Genomic DNA, 18,631 nt, shown 5'->3' with positions numbered 1-18,631 from the left:
CCTTCTCAATTCCATTGCCTCTCACTGTTCAGACAGCAGACCACATTTTATTAGTTATCAATGCAACAATCTAACTTTACATTATGCCTGGAAACAGTAGGATCCTTGATACTCCTGGAGTTCAAGATGAACATCACAGGGTGCTCTGGAGAATTCCTATAAATAAGGAGCATCTAGATCATGTCATCCCCACCCCACCAAGATCTAACTAAACCTGCCATTAGGTATTTCTGCCCCTTCTGTCCATCAACTCTCCTTCCTTTGGACAGAACCTTGAGCTCCTGCTTTTGTTTGCTCCACCCTATGACCATTTTGTTCACTCCATAGGTTCTGTGTTCATTACAGATTTACAGATAGTTTTTCTAATGTGATTATTTAATAGGTTCATGTTGATGTGATGCTATGACATATTGTAATAAAACAATTGAAGAACTAATGGCTCAGGCAAGGTAATTGTCAACGTGTAGAGTAAAATCATCCCCTAACAATATCCAATCTGGTAGATCCTTAGAAAAAAGACACCGGCTATGATTTCAAGTAAAGCCAGAGAAAATCTAATATAATAAAGAAAACTGCAGAGATGTTTGTAAAATAATAGAGTACTGAAACCACAAACCATTAGACATCTGTAGCTACAATATATATATATGCATGCAACTTGTAACTGTATTGGATATAATTGATCCATGTGACACAATTATATTACTATAATGCATTTCAAGAGTTGAGACGCAAACATACAACACAGAAAAATTGTTAAAAAGTGATTCATATGGCACATAAATCATGGTAATGTGATTGAAATACACAGAGTCAGGTGAAAACAATCATAAACTGCAATGATAAAAACATACAACATGATTTGTTACACAAAGGACATTATGGATATTGACTAATGTGAATCCTCACCTGAGCTTTCAAAATCTTTGTATGCCTGTGCCCAGGCTTTGCCCTGGTTGCTCAGCGTGTTCTCCATGATCTGGATGTCAGTGAAGGGACAGTTACACTGGGGGAAGGATTCAGAGCACAAACAGGAGCACTGACTGTTCCTGCACACATAGTCGCCTTCCCCATTACACATGATATAACTCAATGCAGCCTGAACAAACTTCTCCTGTAAGTACTGAGGCATAATGATCTGTAGACCTGAAGACAATGACATGATAGAGGAAATTAAACAAAGAAAGGTGTTGGGGGAATATATGGCATATACACATACAGGATATCATAGAAGTGCTCACAGATTCACATACCTGCAGACCTTACCCCTTTTCACAGGATGATAAGAGTATGCCCCTGAAAGTCTCACTTATTTATCAATTGCAAAATATTGCAGAATGAATTATCACGAAAAGAAACCTCCGTTACAGACCTTAGCAAACCCAAGCTACTTGCTTTGACAAATAAGTGGTAAAAACAGAAGGTGGCTATTATCAAGTTGTGAAAGGTGCTGGACTGGAAGTTTAATCAGAGTGGAAAAATGTGCTGCACAGAATGCTTGTACCAAGAGAAAACTGTCAAGTAGAAGGTGTTACAGAGCATTCTAAATATATGTGTAGCATAAACATAATATACACAAAAATGGATAAACAGCAAAATACTGAGAATTGGTGAAATAAATGAGTCTTGATGCATATTAGATAAATTATGATGCCAACCCGAAAAGGTTTTTGTGACTCTCTACTCAAATAAATGACATAAAAGTACCTCAATAAATGACTGGAAAGGTTCAGACTCCTGGGAACCCCCCCTTCCCCTATTAACATAATGAAGGAGCAGTGCCAGCCTCACTCAGCTCTGTTCACAGGGTCAATTTAAGCTGACCCTTAGATTTCTGTTGGGGATTAACCCCATTGTCTGTGTTCATTGAGTTCTGTGTATATTAGAATAGTGGATAGAATTGGTTTTCTCGCCAGGTCTTCCAGCAGAGTACCTGACATTCGGCCGCCCCATCACCTGGCCCATAAATATGCTATGGCCATGAATATTTGTTGGACAGTTGTTAAACAGGCAAATAAGCAATATTTTTAGTGCTTGTTTAGTAATGATGTTCATCAAAGCTTAAAATGTATCCTGCATGGCTTAAACTTGGCCATGTATCATGGATGGTCAAGAGCAGAGGGTACATTTTCTTTAATGTAATGACCAATGGACAGAAGTGAGTATCATTTCATTCAATGTTTTAATGGAGAAACCATTCAACTATAATAAGAATTAGCATTGTAGATTCCCATGGTTACTACTGTGAAGGATTTATAAATGTAATGTCCATTAAACAATGAGTAGTATGGAGCAATTTATCTCGTATTTTTTTCTCGGTTTGCCGCCAATTATAATGGTTAACAGAGAATGCATTTTGTTGTGTATCTATTATACACAAGGTCATCATCAAGTTTTGGATTGTTTTTCAGAATTCTGTTCACAAAAGCCCACTTAGCCAACATTCTCTTTAGAAGCCTGCAAGCTCCTTATCCCAGTTTTGCCCAGTACATTTTCAGAATTTAGACTGACAATATTGATGATTTCTAACCTACCCAAATGTGTTCCCCATACAAGGCCTAATATAATATATGTCTCTTTTCTGAGCACCAGTGTACTGTGACTGAACTCATATTTTATAATATAGCACTTAAATGTTTTAGTTTTTATAATTATTTTATTATGTCAGTGTATTTGTCTTTGTGGTAATATACACTTTTATTGCTGTAGTTTTCAAAATGATTTTGACTTGGTGGAAGATCCCTTTTGATATAATTGAAGACTAGTAAGAGAGCACTAAGGAATACAATTCTGTTTATGTTCTACCTTAAAAGAATGACAGTACATAAATATCCACTACTTGTATTTAATTTTATTTCTATTACATTAAGTGGTGGTTATACGAAATTTAAAGTTCTCTATGGGCCACACTTTTTGTCCTTAGGTTAATATTTTATGTCAATTGTGTCACATTGGAAAGACATATTTCATATTCCCTTGGATATGTCTCCAGTATGGAACCATATTGCATTATGGTACAAAGCCATGCACAAAGTGGCATAACTTTGCAATAATAATAATCTAATGTAAGAACTAGTTAAAGTTAGTGTTGACGTCTCCAAAAATAAAGTATTAATTCTATGGATTTAAAGAGGCAAAAATATCCATGGAGGTATGTACTGCATGTAGCAGGGGTAACACTCACTCTTTTAACTCAAATTTCTTAACTCATCATGAAACTAAAGCCATTGAACAGCAATTGAAGGTCTCGGCTTAACACTATTAGTTTAGTTAACACTTCTAGTTAAGCATGTGTTAACCTATATGTATATAATTCAATTCTACAAAAAAGACAAAGCTGCATGGTTAAATACTTGTTGTGCCTCTATTCCCCTCTTATTTAATGCATACGTATATATTACTGTTTTGGTACGGTATATTGATTTGATAAATAAACTATATACCAGATATATACTATATATATTTCCTAATAGGTCTATTATACTGTATTTAGACATCTCTAGATCTTTTTGATCTTATATTCTTCTCTGCACTGATAATTAGGGGAGATTTCCTAAGCTAAATGTGCCAGCAATGTGGCTTAGCATGCACCAAGAGTCTGGCGTATATGCGTAACATGCATTTATTGCATTTTTCAGATACTTTGTGTGCCTTGGTCAGCAAAAGCCATCCTTCGGCGCGAACGAACCAACCAGTCAGAGGTAGCAGATGTCTTCAGTAAACGTTTCTTTATTATTTTCACAAACACTTCACACAACGCATTTCGGGGAATACTTCCCCTTCTTCAGGTTGATACTTTATACCAGGGATGGCCAACCTGCGGCTCTCCAGCTGTTGTAAAACTCCAATTCCCACCTTGCCCTGCTGTAGACTGATAGATGTAGACAGTCTGGGCATGTTGGGAGTTGTAGTTTTGCAACAGCTGGAGAGCCGCAAGTTGGCCATCCCTGCTTTATACTATGAATCCATGAAGAAGACCTGTCTTATGGTGGAGACGCGTTGATTTTATGCAGGAGGATTACTTTTTTATACATTTTTTTAAATGAAGAAATAAAGAATCATTGAATTTACTTGAAGGATCCATTTGGACTTTTATGCTGCCTGGTAGGGTTGCTCCTGTTCATTAAGATAATAACTGAGTTGTGAAAATTGGTTGCAGTATTCCCCAAAAAAATACTGCACCTCAGCTTCTCAGCTTTCCAATGCTGGCCAGCCCTTTGGTGCACTAAAGCCCTAATTTGCATAATGAATGCAAGTATTTTTTCTCGGGAATGCCGCAACCCATTTTTAGGTATTGTCATAATCAACAGGATCAACCCTACCATGCAGCATGCCTGAGTGAAGAGAGTTAATCCTTCTGACAGGTGCTCTTTGAGTCATGCCCTCAAAACCATGCCCCTTTCCTGTTAAAAATGCTGACAAGTCAAGTATCATTTTAATCAAGAGGGTCAACCCTACCTGGTGATATGCCTGATTAGTAATGATCCTGTAGACAGGTGCAATTTAAGATTTGCGAATATCTGTCAAAATTTCAGTGCAACATTTTTGGTGCAAGGCTAGACTGTCTGTCTTAATGTTAGTAAATATGGTCCCATTGTATTTCTATAGATTTTAAATGTCTTGTCTTATGTCACCATTTTAATAATTTTTGATATTTTGATCTTCTGTTGTTTATGCTCAAAGATTTGCAGATATGATGGGGTGAATAATTACCTGAACATATTTCTTTCTTTCTTTAAATCTGTAGGACTGAAACTGAACCTGAAGTCCCATGTATATGGCAAATCCATGTGTAGGGCTTGTGCAGGGTGTGCTGCCTTTACAGGTTAATTAGGTTTTAGTTATCTATATAGGTTTAGTTTATCACTGCCATCTAGTGTCAAAAGTGAATGGCAGCGTTAACCAGGTTAAGAAAATCACTTAGGCAGGAAAAGACCCTTGGTCTAGGAAGTGTCTTCAGCCATTTTAGATTGCTATTCTCTATGGATGCAGCCTGTGTTTCTCTCCCAAGGGGCTTGAGACATCATCACCTGTAAGTGCCTTTCTGTGGTGCAGTTAGTTATGCTATACTAGTTTATGCTACGTATACTGATATGTTGTTATTGTATTGTATTTCAGTTTCACAAAAATAAAATGGAATAAAGTTCAATTCCTTTGGTAGACAACACAAGCAGTGGGCTTCTGTTTACTGGAGTCTCGGACAAGTGTTTAGCTGTCCGTTTAGAACCACACATAGTCAGTGTTTTGAGAGCGGAACAGTGAAAAGGTGTAACTCAACAAGCCTGGAGATAATAGTCACTGCACAGACAGAATGAGTCTAAGTTCAGGAAGACAGTATAAGGCTGAAGATCAGCTACCCGAGACACATCAAGGCAGGGAGAGCATGCCAACTGTCCAGCAAGATGATACACGCTCACACTCGTCTAGATCAGCAAGGTCCAGTCAGATTTCATCAGCAAGTGCCCTTTTAGTCAGGGATCGTGCCAAAGCAGAGGCAGCTCGTGTTCAGCTAGAATTTGCTGAAAAAGATGCCGCCATTATGAAGAAAAGAGCAGAGAAAGAAAAAGAGAAATCAGAACAGGAAGCAAGGTTGTATATTCTTCAGCGTCAGTGTGCAGCCGCCACTGCAGCAGCTGCTGATATTGAGCGGTCTAGAAGTGGGTCTATCTACAAAGTCCCAGATTTGCCTGAGAAACCCCTTTCCTCAGTAGAACGCACAAAAGAGTATGTCCAAGAACATTCAAACAGCAATGCAACAAAACAGTTCCCTAATCCAGAGTCAGCTGAATTTAAACCAGAACCAGCAAAATCCCTGAGTGTACGAAAACATACCCATAAGGTCTGCAGTACCAGAACAATAAAAGATGAACCCTTAGAGACATATAGGAACAGGTATGGTGAATCCTTACTACAGAAACCCAAGGCTTTCTCAAGTTTGATGACTGCCCCGAGAATTACTGGACATGGAAGTCTTCTTTTCTGAATGCAGTCAAAGACTTAGACTTAACAGCAGCTGATATGCTAGACCTGATGATAAAATGGCCTGGGACTGAGTCAGCAGAGCATGCAATAAAGATGCACTGGATACACATATTTAGCCCTTCTGCAGGACTTGATATGACCTGGCAAAGACTAGAGGAAAGATATGAATCACCAGAGGCAATTGGAGGTTCTCTAATGAAAAGACTTGAGTCTTTCCCTAAGCTAAACAGAAAAGACAATTTGAAACTGCAAGTGCTGGGTGATATTCTTTGGGAAGTCCAGTGTGCCAAAGAAGAAGGCTTTTTAAGAGGACTTGCACACTTAGATACCTGCAGCGGTACTAAGTCTATAGTGGAGAAACTAACTCACAACCTACAAGAAAAATGGGTGAGTGCTGGAGCCAAATACAAAGAAGAACAAGATGTTCCCTTCCCCCCCTTTCTTTGTGTTTTCTAGGTTTGTGCAGCAGCAAGCAAAGATCAGGTATGATCCCAACTTTTCCTACATCACCAGCAGTCAACTGCCAAAGGCAGGGAAGCAACCTAGATCCTACAATAGGACTTCAGTGATCACCCATAAAAGAACAGTACCCTCTGAGGACCCAAAAATGCCCCATCCTCTAAAGTGCAAAGGGTTTAAAAGTAAACCTATCAAGGAAAGGTTAGCCTTTCTTAGACAAAATGGCATGTTGTGAATCCACTAAGCATATAGCCAAATACTGCAAAATATAAGCGCATTGCTCCGAATGTGGCAGTTACAGACACATCACAGCTTTATACCCTGATACTTTCCATCAACCACTAGAGGTCACGTAAACCCCAAAAGATGAGGGCAGGGAGCAAAAACATACATCATCTACCCCAGTAATGTCCAAATGCACCGAAATCTGTGGTGACAGTAAAAATCCACCTTCATGTTCCAAAATCTGCCTAGCAACAGTGTACCCCACAGGGAAAAAGGAAATGGCAGTTAAAATGTATGTGGTTCTTGATGAACAGAGTAACAGGTCCCTTGCAAAGTCAGACTTTTTTGATGCCTTCAACATTACATCATGTGCAGTTCCATACACCCTAAAGACATGTGCAGCAGTGATAAAAACTTCAGGAAGAAGAGCTACTGACTTTACTATTGAGTCTCTTGAAAATAGAGTCCATCTCTCACTTCCCATTTTGATAGAGTGTAATATGATACCAGATGATAAATTAGAGATCCATTCACCAGAAGTGGCCCTTCATCATCCTCATCTCAATTTAATATCTCACCTCATTCCAGCTATCCAGACAGGTGTCTCTATTCTTCTACTTCTCGGAAGAGACATTCTACAGGTACATAAGTTATGCCAACAAATCAATGGACCCTTTAACGCCCCCTATGCTCAAAGACTTGATCTAGAGTGGGTTATAGTGGGAGAAGTTTGTCTGGGGGCAGCACATCGGCCTGACAGTGTCAACACTTTAAAGACATTTGTGCTAATGAATGGGCGCACGTCTCTTCTTAGTCCATGCCAGAACAGCTTTGTTGTTAAAGAAACCCTAAAACCTCCTACACTTATAAAGCCTATGCACTAAGTGAAAGGGCTACCAAAAATCACAAGGAACCGGCATTCCAATACACCTTTTGTTACACATAAAGGAGGGCATCATACACAGCCTTGAAAAATTATGATTGATGGCCTGCTGGTGACCTTCAAAAACATTTGAAGCAAGGGCCTGCTGATCTGACCATCTAAAACATGAGCGAAGGCCTGCTGCTGCAATGGTGACTCTAGGTAACCTGGGTCCGAAACAACGGTGACCATGGGTAATGGGGAATCAGGGTTTGATTCCAGAGAGGGAGCTTGAGAAATAGCTACGGCTACCACCTCCAAGCAAGGCAACATGCGCGCAAATTACCTATTAGGTATAATTAGGTGAGGGTCTGCAGGTGAGCTGACCCTGTATAAGATTGTAGGTGAGGGCCTGCTGGTGAGCTGATCCTCTAAAAAATTATGTGCGAGGGCCTGCTGCTGAGCTGACACTCTAAAACATTATGGTTGAGGGACTACTGCTGAGCTGACCATTTAAAAAATTATGGGAGAGTGACTGCTATATACCTGATCAGTGTAAAAATTTACAGTGTTTAAAGCAGGCCGGGTCGACTGAATACTTAAGCGTGACTAAGAGGGACGGCCGGGGGCATCCATATTACGCCGCTAGAGGTGAAAATATTGGACCGGCGCAAGACGAACCAAAGCAAAAGCATTTGCCAAGAATGTTTTCATTAATCAAAAACGAAAGTCGGAGGTTCGAAGACAATCAGATACCATCAAAGTTCCGACCATAAACAATGACGTCCGGCGATCTGGTGGTGTTATTCCAATGACCCGCTGAGCAGCTTCCAGAAAACCAAAGTCTTTGGGTTCCGGGGGGAGTATGGTTGCAAAGCTGAAACTTAAAGCAATTGACAGAAAGGCACCACCAGGAGTGGAGCCTGTGGCTTAATTTGACTCAACACGGGAAACCTCACCCAGCCCGGACACAGAAAGGATTGACAGATTGATAGCTCTTTCTCAATTCTGTTGGTGGTGGTGCATGGACGTTCTTAGTTGGTGGAGCGGTTAGTCTGGTTAATTCCGATAACGAACAAGACTCCTCTGTTATACCTAGTTACATGACCCCCGGCGGGGAGGATTGTGTTGACCAGACTCTTGGATAGTGAGACTGGACATGTAGGTGAGGGCCTGCTGGTGAGTTGACCCTGTGAAACATATGAGTTGGCCTGTAGCTGAGCTGACCCTGTAAAAGTTTGTAAGTGAGAACCTGCTAGTGAGCTGACCCTGTAAAAAATTATATGCGAGGGCCTGCTGGTGAGCTGACCCTCTAAAAATGATATGCGAGGGCCTTCAGGTGAGCTGGCCCAGTAAAACATTATAGGTGAGGGCCTGCTGGTGAGCTGACCCTCTAAAAAATTAAATGTGAAGGCCTTTAGGTGAGCTGACCCTGTAAAAGATTGTAGATGAAGGCCTGCTGGTGAGCTGATGCTGTAAAACATTATATGCGAGGGCCTGCTGGTGAGCTAGCCCTCTAAAATATTATATGCAAGGGCCTGCTAGTGAGCTGACCTTTAAAACATTGTAGGTGAGGGCCTGCTGGTGAGCTGACCCTGTAAAACAGTGTAGGTGAGGGCCTGCTGGTGAGCTGACCCTCTAAAAAATTAGATACGAGGGCCTGCAGCTGAGCTGACCCTGTAAAACATTATATGTGAAGGGCATATATGCGACAAATAAGCAAGTTGATTTGATAGAAGAGGAGAAGGAGAATGAGAAAAGGAAGATTTAACCATATACCATTGTTTGTGGTGGAAGGGGTGCATGGGAATAGAGTGTAATCATTACATTATAAACAACACATTTAAAGTGTCTTTATGTTCATCAGCTTTCCACTGGTGGAGTTGAGAAGTCATGGTCAATCCAGGTTTTGTTCATTTTTATAAGAGTCAACCTGTCAGCTTTTTTAGTTGACAGGTGAATACGTTTATCTGCTATAATGCCAATATAAAGCAGAGGAGGAGAAGTGGGGGTTGGAGCTACTAATGTAATTGCTGGTGGAAACCCTGCAATCCTTGGCCTCAGTAGCACCTGTGCCATCCCAGGGTATGACTTGCTCTCAGCCTCCACAACATTCACCCAGTGTGCCATCAGGAAATGTAGCGTCCCTGGCAAAATGCACTTGTCCATGTGTTCATGGTTAAGTGGACCTTCCCAGTAACTGCGTTGGTCAGGGCACGTGTGATGTCACACAACACATAGAAATGAATAGGTCCGGATTCTGCATGGGTGCAACTCGCCTGTGTGAAAGGGGCCTTAGTGTCCACATGCCAAAATGGCAACATTTCCAGGGCCAGTAATTTGGAAAGCTGCGCATTTAGTGCTATGGCCTATGGATCGGTGGCTGGGTATTTGCTCTTGCGTTCAAATGCCTGGGGTAAAGACATTTGGACCCTGCACTGGGACACAGAAGTGGATGTGGTCATTGATGGTGCTTGCAAAGGTCCAGCTGCAGGGCGCGAGGGCATTTGGGTTTGCGTCTTGGACAGGGGATAGGCATTTGGCTGACCTATTACGGTGTTTTAATGCCATGTGGCAGATCATGCTGGTGAGGTTGCTAGTGTTCACACCCCTGCTTATTTTTTTATGGCACAGGTTGCAAATTAAAATTATTTTGTCGTCCGCACTTTCCTAAAAAAAGCGCCAGACTGCGGAACACCTACCCCTTGGCAAGGGAGATTTCCGCAAGGGGGTGCTCCAAGGAACAGTTGTGGGCCTGTTTGGTGTGGCCTGCCTTCTCCCTTTTGCCACCCCACTGCCTCTTCTAGCCTGTTGCGGTGCAGCAGATCCCTCCCCCTCTGTACTGCCGTCCTTGCTCAGCTTTCCACCTTCCCAGGTTTGGTCAGTGACTTCGTCGTCCACCACTTCCTCTTCCACTTCCTCACTCTGCTCATCCTCCTGACTTGTTCACCTAACCGCAACCTCAGTGATTGACAATTGTGTCTCATCCTCTTCCTCAACCTCTTGAGACAGTAATTGCTGTTGAGTTATTGGCAACTGTGTCTCATCATCATCATCCACCTCATGAAAGAGTAATTGCTGTTCCCCACCATCATCTTCTTGTGACTGTGGATGTTCAAGAGTTAGGGAATCAGGGCACAGAATCCGTCCCTCTTCAAGCGTGCTTGGCGAGAGGGCCAAATCAAGGAATGGCGAGGAAAAGAGGTCCTCGGAATATCCAAGTGTGGGATCACTTGTTTGGCCAGACTCTCCATGGTGGGAGGAAAGAGTATCAAGACTGGACTTGGTTGAAGACAGGGTGGTCCTTAACCGACTGAAAGCATTATCTGCTGCAACCCAACCGACCACCTGGTCGCTCTGGTCTGACTTCAAGAGTGTTGTCCCTCACTGTCCTGCAAACTGAGACATGAAGCTAGGTATCGTGTATGACTGCTTTTCTTGTGCTCTGGCAGCAGGCACAGTTTCACTGCGCCCAGGACCAAGCCCTCTGCGTGCACCATCAGCATCACGGCCACTGCCCCTTCCCTTATTGCTCGCCTTTTTCATATTAAATGTTATATATGATTGAAAGTCTGTCACACGTACATTAGCGTAGGATTTGAAAGTGTATGCGCAAACAAATTTAAAAAGGTATTTGGGATGTGGAAACATCACACAGGAGGTATCCCGCAGATAATATCAATGCTGTCATCAGCGGCTAATGAAAAATTACAGGGAATATCACAGGTGTTTGGGATGAGGAAACGTTATACAGGAGAGATATCACTGGTAATGTCACTGTACGCAGCATCTACGCAAAAAAGTACACTGTATGTCACAGATAAATTATTGAAGTGCACTGCAGATGTGACCCCAATAATATCACTGTCAGAAACAGACAGACACTGTCTATTGACAAAGTACACTGTATTTTTGGATGCGCACACGTTACACTGCAGATGTGGCCCTGGTAATGTCACTGTCCGGAGCAGACACCGTCTATGGAAAAATTATATTGTATGTCACAGATAAATTTTAGAAGCGCACACGTTACACTGGAGATGTAGCGCAGCTAATGTCCCTGTCAGCAGCAGACAACTATTGAAAAAGTACACTGTATGTCAGATATTTTTCGGATGCGCACACTCTACAGTGAAGATGTGGCGCAGCTAATTTCACTGTCTGCAGCAGACACCATCTACGGAAAAAGTACATTGTATGTCACAGATATTTTTGGATGTGCACACTTTACACTGGAGATGTGGCGCAGCTAATGTCACTGTCCGCAGCGGACACCGTCTACGGAAAAAGTACTCTTGATGTCACAGATATTTTTGGGATGTGCACACTTTCCGGCCAGCCAATCACTGTAATGCCATCATCCAACATGGCTACAGCATTACAGTGAGGGCAGTACTCACTTGCACATTTATTGGCTGCGTAGCAGCCAATAAACGTGCGTGGCGGAGACTCGAGCATTAAGCTCGTGCACATGCGGTATTCGGCTAAATACCGCCATGTGCCGAGCATCAAGAGTTGGAGATGTTGAGTTGTTGAAAGATAGTCAAGAAAACAGAAACAACTATTGGAATTGTCACAAATACATTGGCAAGTAAATATGGTAATGTCAGAAAGGTTGAAGTCAAAGTCACAAAACAAGGGACTGCTAAAGTGTACTCCAGACCAGTTTCAGATGTCATTGTTCTCCTTTAAATAGGTATTTCTATTATGTTACTGGCACAATACATAACATAGAGCTTATCACTGATAGCATTCAGGCATGACATTCTCCATGAGTTAAATTCCATCCTGTGGATTACAATTGGCATTGGAGATAGTTTGGCCCAGTGTGGCTTTTCCAATCTGAAGATGGGTTTATGGACAAAGCTATTTCTTCATGTGGGCTATCAGCTTGAAGTACCACAGCCAAGAGACACTGATATTGTGGACTCACCCCCCAAAACTCATTTTTCATTTTTGGGCATATTAAAATCCTTATTGGATGACTATTCCCTATATTGGGCTCTTACCTTGTTCTGTGGCTTGGCCTGCACCGATGATGTCACCTCTAAACCCGAAAGAGAAGACGTCATCGGCGCAGGCGCACTGAGGAAGTGCTGAGGAAGCAAGCATCCTTCTCTCAGAGCGCCTGCGCCGAAAAGAGACACGTAAGGTGCAGGCGTGGGATTTGAATTGCAGACAGGGCCAGCCGGGGGAGGAGAGCGCTCGCTGGCCCTGTCAATCAACAGGAGGAGGGGGCGTATTTTTGAAAGGAGGATGTGGTGGCTACTAGCAAGTAGACGCCCTACTTGCTGGTAGTGAAGTAATTTACATATTTTAAAAGCTCGATTTTTTGTGAAACCAAGCCACAGAACAAGGTAAGAGCCCTATATAGGAAATAGTCGTCCAATAAAGATTTTAATATGCCCAAAACTGAAAAATGAGTTTTGGGGGGTGACAGAAGCCCTTTAACCAGGTTAACAAAATCACTTAGGCATGAAATGACCCTTGGTCTAGGAAGTGTCTTCAGCCATTTTAGATTGCTATTCTCTATGGATGCAGCCTGTCTGCTTCTCTCCCAAGGGACTTGAGACATTATCACCTGTACGTGCCTTTCTGTGGTGCTATATGTTAGTTATGCTATACTAGTTTATTCTATGTATACTAATATGTTGTTATTGTATTGTATTTCAGTTTCACAAAAATAAAATTTAATAAAGTTTGATTCCTTTGGTAGACAACAAAAGCAGTGGGCTTCTGTTTACTGGAGTCTCGGACAAGTGTTTAGCTGTCCGTTTAGAACACATAGTCAAAGTTTTTTGAGAGCGGAACACAGGGTATTACAGGGTTGTTCTGCTCTTGACACAATGCACATAGGTAAGAACAGTACCATAATATGACATCTATTGGCTCATGCCATGATTTTTTGAGAATCCAAATAGGAAAAACTCTATATGGCATACAGAGGTACAGTAGAGCCCCATATAAGTCTGTTGGTGCATGGTTCCATACAATAGTATTTTTCTAAAAGGGTTGTCTGGAAGTATTTTGGGGGTAATTCATTAAACAGAAATAGGTGTATATTCAGGTGTATTTCTGGTGAAGATTGTGGTATAAAGAACCTTTGCGCCACAATCTGCTACTTTTCCCCGCTCACACCAGGTCTAAATAAGTTGGCGTGGTTTGGATAGGGAAGGAGTAATGCCATCATTTACCATTTTCTACATCTGTTTGAGGAAGCTATCTTACATTTAGAAGCGGAGGTGGATCCGAAAAAGTTATGTAGAGACCGGTGCCTTTACATAACACTGGTCTTAATAAATGTGCCCCTATATTTGTTATATGTTAAAAAAGAGACATTACTCACCTCAATGATCCCCTACCACTACTATTCTGATGCTTACCAGGTGTCCATTGCTCACTGTTTCCTGGTCCCGACTCAAGAAGCAGGAAATACCTGTAGCTGAGGAGGATCACCTCCGTGGTCAGTGATTGACTGAGCAGACATCTCCTGCAATGTGGGTTAAGCCTGGACCAGGAAGCAGAGACCAGTGGGGACCTGATAAACAGCGGAATGAGGGATGCAGGGGATCTGTGAGGTAAGTAATGCTTCTTTTAAAGCTTTTTGCCTCATATATATAAAAAAAAATATCATGCCAGACAACCACTTTAATGTGTTCATTCTATCTAAGAACATTTTATTTGAACTCAATTTATTTTAAAACTTTTTCTTCTATACAGATGTACCAACCCCCAACTTGACTCTTAATGACTTAAATGACTTTTTCAATGGTTTTCAATGGGATTTGGTATGTAATGTCATGGTGGGATGTGAAATTATGCTCAAGTTTAGAACTACTCCATCTGTACTCCTAAAATGTTTTTGAAACTGCATATGCCTGTACCACAATAAAGCACTATTCAGCCCTCAAACTTCAAACTGCATATGCCTATACCACAATAAAGCACTATTCAGCCCTCAAACGTCCATCAAGTGTTTAATTATGTTAGTCTTTCTCACAACTACATTCCTTCTGTGCAAACCTTTTTCATACTTCTGACAATTAAACAACTATTTTCTCCTTCAAACTAGTGATACAAAAGTTGAAACATCACAAATACCATATATTATTCATTTACTTTTATAAACCTGATTTTTTTTTCAAGGTTTTTTTCATGTCACATTCATAGTAAGATAAAAATGTTCTTAGTCTTGATACAAGGTGAGCACCAAGACACAAAGCTCATGCTTTTTATGTAGAATAATATGTTTATATATGTATAATGCTGCTTATGTTGGTGCCATCATCACAATCACCTCTATAAAGGTACCCACAAATGTTGCAATTACAGACTGAATTATGCACACTTTCCATGTGTAGGAAACATTATGTTAATTCCAATCAACATTATAAATCAACTATACATAGTTTAGATTGTATGAGTTGGAAAATGTGTACCTGGATGTGATTGAAATTGTGACTGCACAGTAATTTGTAATAAAAAAATAAATAAATAAGCAACAACACAAAAAACAAGATGATACTTAGATGATTCTTAGAACTTTATTGTCCTTGTCATTTTTACTGCTTCGCGTATTTTCATATGAACGGCACCCTGGAATTATTAGTGATGATCAAGCATGCTCAGCCGTACACCTGTTCGGCTCGAGCATCTCGATGCTTGGCACATTGCGGTATCCGTCCAAATAGCGCATGTGCTCGAGAGCAATGCGGAGTCTCCGCCACGCACGTTTCTTGGCTGTAAACGTGCAAATAAGTAACTGCCCTCTCTGTAATGCCGTAGCCATGTTGGCTGATGGCATTACAGTGATTGGCTGTCCGGAACACGTCATCGGGTGCTATATAGCCACCGATGACGCATGTTCGGCTCATACTTAGTCAGGGAGAGCTGTGCTGAGGAAGGGACAGACAGTGTAGGGAGTGATTTAAGAATATTATTACCACCAAAACTTTTCAGAGATACAAAAGTCCTTTTGAAGACTATTGTGTGTGGCAGCAGCAATCTATATTTTTAGTGCAACCTGCGCTAAATAGCTAAAACTTTACAGACCCAAAAGTCCTTCTAAGGACTATTGTGTGTGGCAGCAATATCTATTTTTAGCGCATCCTGCGCTAAATAGCATACAACAGTTAGGCCTCTGCAGACAGCGACATTAGCTGCGCCACATCTCCAGTGTAAAGTGTGCGCATCCAAAAATATCTGCGACATCCAGTGTACTTTTTCCGTTGATGGTGTCCACTGCGGACAGAGAAATTAGCTGCGCCACATCTCCTGTGTAAAGTGTGCGCATCCAAAAAAAATTGAAATCCAATGCACTTTTTCCGTAGACGGTGTCCGCTGCGGACAGTGACATTAGCTGCTCCACATCTCCAGTGTAAAGTGTGCACATCCCAAAAATATCTGACATCCAGTGTACTTTTTCCGTTGATGGTGTCTGCTGCGGACAGTGACATTGGCTGCGCCACATCTCCTGTGTAAAGTGTGGGCATCCCAAAAATATTTGACATCCAATGTACTTTTTCCGTAGACAGTTTCCGCTGTGGACAGTGACATTAGCTGCGCCACATCTCATGTGTAAAGTGTACGCGTCCCAAAAATATCTGACATCCAATGTACTTTTTCCATAGACGGTGTCCGCTGTGGACAGTGACATTAGCTGCATCACATCTCCTGTGTAAAGTGTGCGCATCCAAAAAATATCTGTGACATACAGTCTTCCACCCTGTCTTCCACCAAGTCCAGTCTCAGTAGCCAAGAATCTGGTCAACACAATCCTCAATCTGATCCTCCTTCCTCCCACCTTGAAGAGTCTGGCCAAACAAGTAATCCCACAATCCGAGGACCTCTTTTCTTGCCAGTCCTTGATTTGGCCCTCTCGCCAAGCACGCTTGAAGAGGGACAGATCTTGTGCCCTGATTCCCAAACTATTGAGCATCCACAGTCATAAAAATATGACGGTGGAGAAAGGCCATTACTTTTTAATGAGGTGGATGATGATGATAATGAGACACAGTTGCCAATAACTCAACCGCAATTACTGTCTCAAGAGGTTGAGGAAGAGGATAAGAAACAGTTGTTAATCACTGAGGTTGTGGTTAGGTCAAAAAGTCAGGAGGATGAGCAGAGTGAGGAAGTGGAAGAGAAAGTGGTGGACGATGAAGTCACTGACCCAACCTGGGAAGATGGAAAGACAAGCGAGGACAGCAGTACAGAGGGAGAGGGATCTGCTGCACCGCAACAGGCTGGAAGAGGCAGTGGGGTGGTAAAAGGGAGAAGGCGGGCCCGCAACTGTTCCCCGGAGCACCCCCTTGTGGAAATCTCCCTTGCCAAGGGGTAGGTGTTCCGCAGTCTGGTGCTTTTTTGAGGAAAGTGCGGACAACAAAATAATTTTAATTTGCAACCTGTGCCATACAAAAATGAGCGGGGACATGAACACTAGCAACCTCACCACCACCAGCATGATCCGCCACATGGCATCAAAGCATCCTAATAGGTGGGCCGAACGCCTGGGTCCACAATCTGTGTCTGCGGGTCAGACCACTGCCTCCTCTTCCCCTGTGTTATGTGTTTGCCAATCCCCTGTCGAAGGTGCAGGCCTGGATGCCTCCCACCCTGCACCTAGACCTTCACAAGCACCATCAGTGACCACATCCACTTCAGTGTCCCAGCGCAGAATCCAAATGCCCTTAACCCTGACCAACGCAGTTACTGGGAAGGTCCACTTATCCATGGACACATGGACAAGTGCATTCGGCCAGGAATGCTACATTTCCCTGACGGCACACTGGGCGAACATTGTGGAGGCCGGGAGTGAGTCGTACCTTAGCTTTGGAAGGGGATAAGAGACCAGACTGAGCTGTGGCTCTCGCCACTCAACCTAGAACCAGGCATGGTTGAGTCTGATGATGGCCGTAACTTGGTGGCGGCTTTGGAGTTCGGCAAGCTGAGACCACATGTTCAACCTTGTGGTTCAGCGGTTTCTCCTACCCCAATTTGCCTGAGCTACTGGTGAAGGTGCTCCGCGGGTGTGCACATTTCCGCTAGTCACCGACAGCTTTAGCCGGTCTGTCAACACTACAGCAGCGCTTAAAATTGCCAGCTCACCGGCTGTTGTGTGACATGGGCATGCGCTGGAACTCCACATTCCACATGTCGGCCAGGTTTTGTGAGCAGCAGAGGGCAGTAGTGGAATATTAGCTGTAACATGGTCATCAGCTTCCGTCAGCATTTCAAGTGAGAAGTGGGTATGGATGTCTGACCTCTCTGAGGTTTTAAGAAACTTTGAGGAATCAATACAGATTATGAGCAGCAAAAACGCTATTATTAGCATAACCATCCCACTTCTGTGTCTACTCAAATGCTCACTGCTCACAATTAAGGACGACACTTTGCATGTGGAAGAGGTGGAAATGGGGAAAGACATTACACAGGGTGATACCCTCAGTTCGTCTTCTCAGCGCGAATAGGATGATGATGAAGAGGAGGAGGAGAAGGAGGAGCAGGAGAAGGTTGCCTCCGCTACAGAGAGTAGTACCCATGGAAGTTTAATTCTATCTGTTCAGCGTAGGTGGGAAGAAGAGGATGAGGAGATTGAAAGTGATCCTCCTAATGAAAACAGCGAAGTCTTGACTGTTGGTACTCTGGCACACATGGCTGACTTCATGTTAGACTGCCTTACCAGTGACCCGCGCGTTATACGCATTTTAGACAACAAGAATTACTGGTTGTTTACCCTTCTCGACCCCCGCTCCAAAAAGAACTTCTCATCTCTCATTTCTCTGGTGGAGAGGACGAGTAAAACGGTGCAATACCAGAAGATCCTTGTTGAAAAATTTCCGTAGTTCCTTGGCCAACTGAGGAGGGGAGACAAGGGGAACACACAGCACTTCCAACAGAGGCAGGGCAACACTCTCCAAAGCCTGGGACAGTTTCATGACACCCTGCCTGCACCTTCGCAGATAATGTTTTAGAGGGTCAACTCACATGCAAGCCCTCGCATGTATTTTTTTTTAGAGGGTCAGCTCAGCTGCAGGCCCTTGCATATAATTTTTTTGAGGGTCAGCTCACCAGCAGGCCCGCACTTAAAATCTTTTACAGGGT

General features: G+C 42.6%; 1 protein-coding gene across 1 annotated transcript in view; it reads right to left on the bottom strand.

The window, feature by feature from the left end:
* BRINP1 (BMP/retinoic acid inducible neural specific 1) overlaps nucleotides 1-18,631 on the bottom strand; it is a 271,211-nt gene that overhangs the window by 91,413 nt on the left and 161,167 nt on the right. Inside the window, exon 5 of the mRNA XM_044268412.1 lies at nucleotides 910-1,146. Within this exon, the coding sequence (XP_044124347.1) occupies nucleotides 910-1,146 (237 nt within the window). The remainder of the gene's footprint in view (nucleotides 1-909; nucleotides 1,147-18,631) is intronic.

The sequence above is a fragment of the Bufo gargarizans genome, chromosome 9, assembly GCF_014858855.1.
Source record: "Bufo gargarizans isolate SCDJY-AF-19 chromosome 9, ASM1485885v1, whole genome shotgun sequence".
Classification (NCBI taxonomy): Eukaryota; Metazoa; Chordata; class Amphibia; order Anura; family Bufonidae; genus Bufo; species Bufo gargarizans.
The sequence above is the reverse complement of the archived record's forward strand: the minus strand, read 5'-3'. Positions and strand labels throughout refer to the sequence as shown.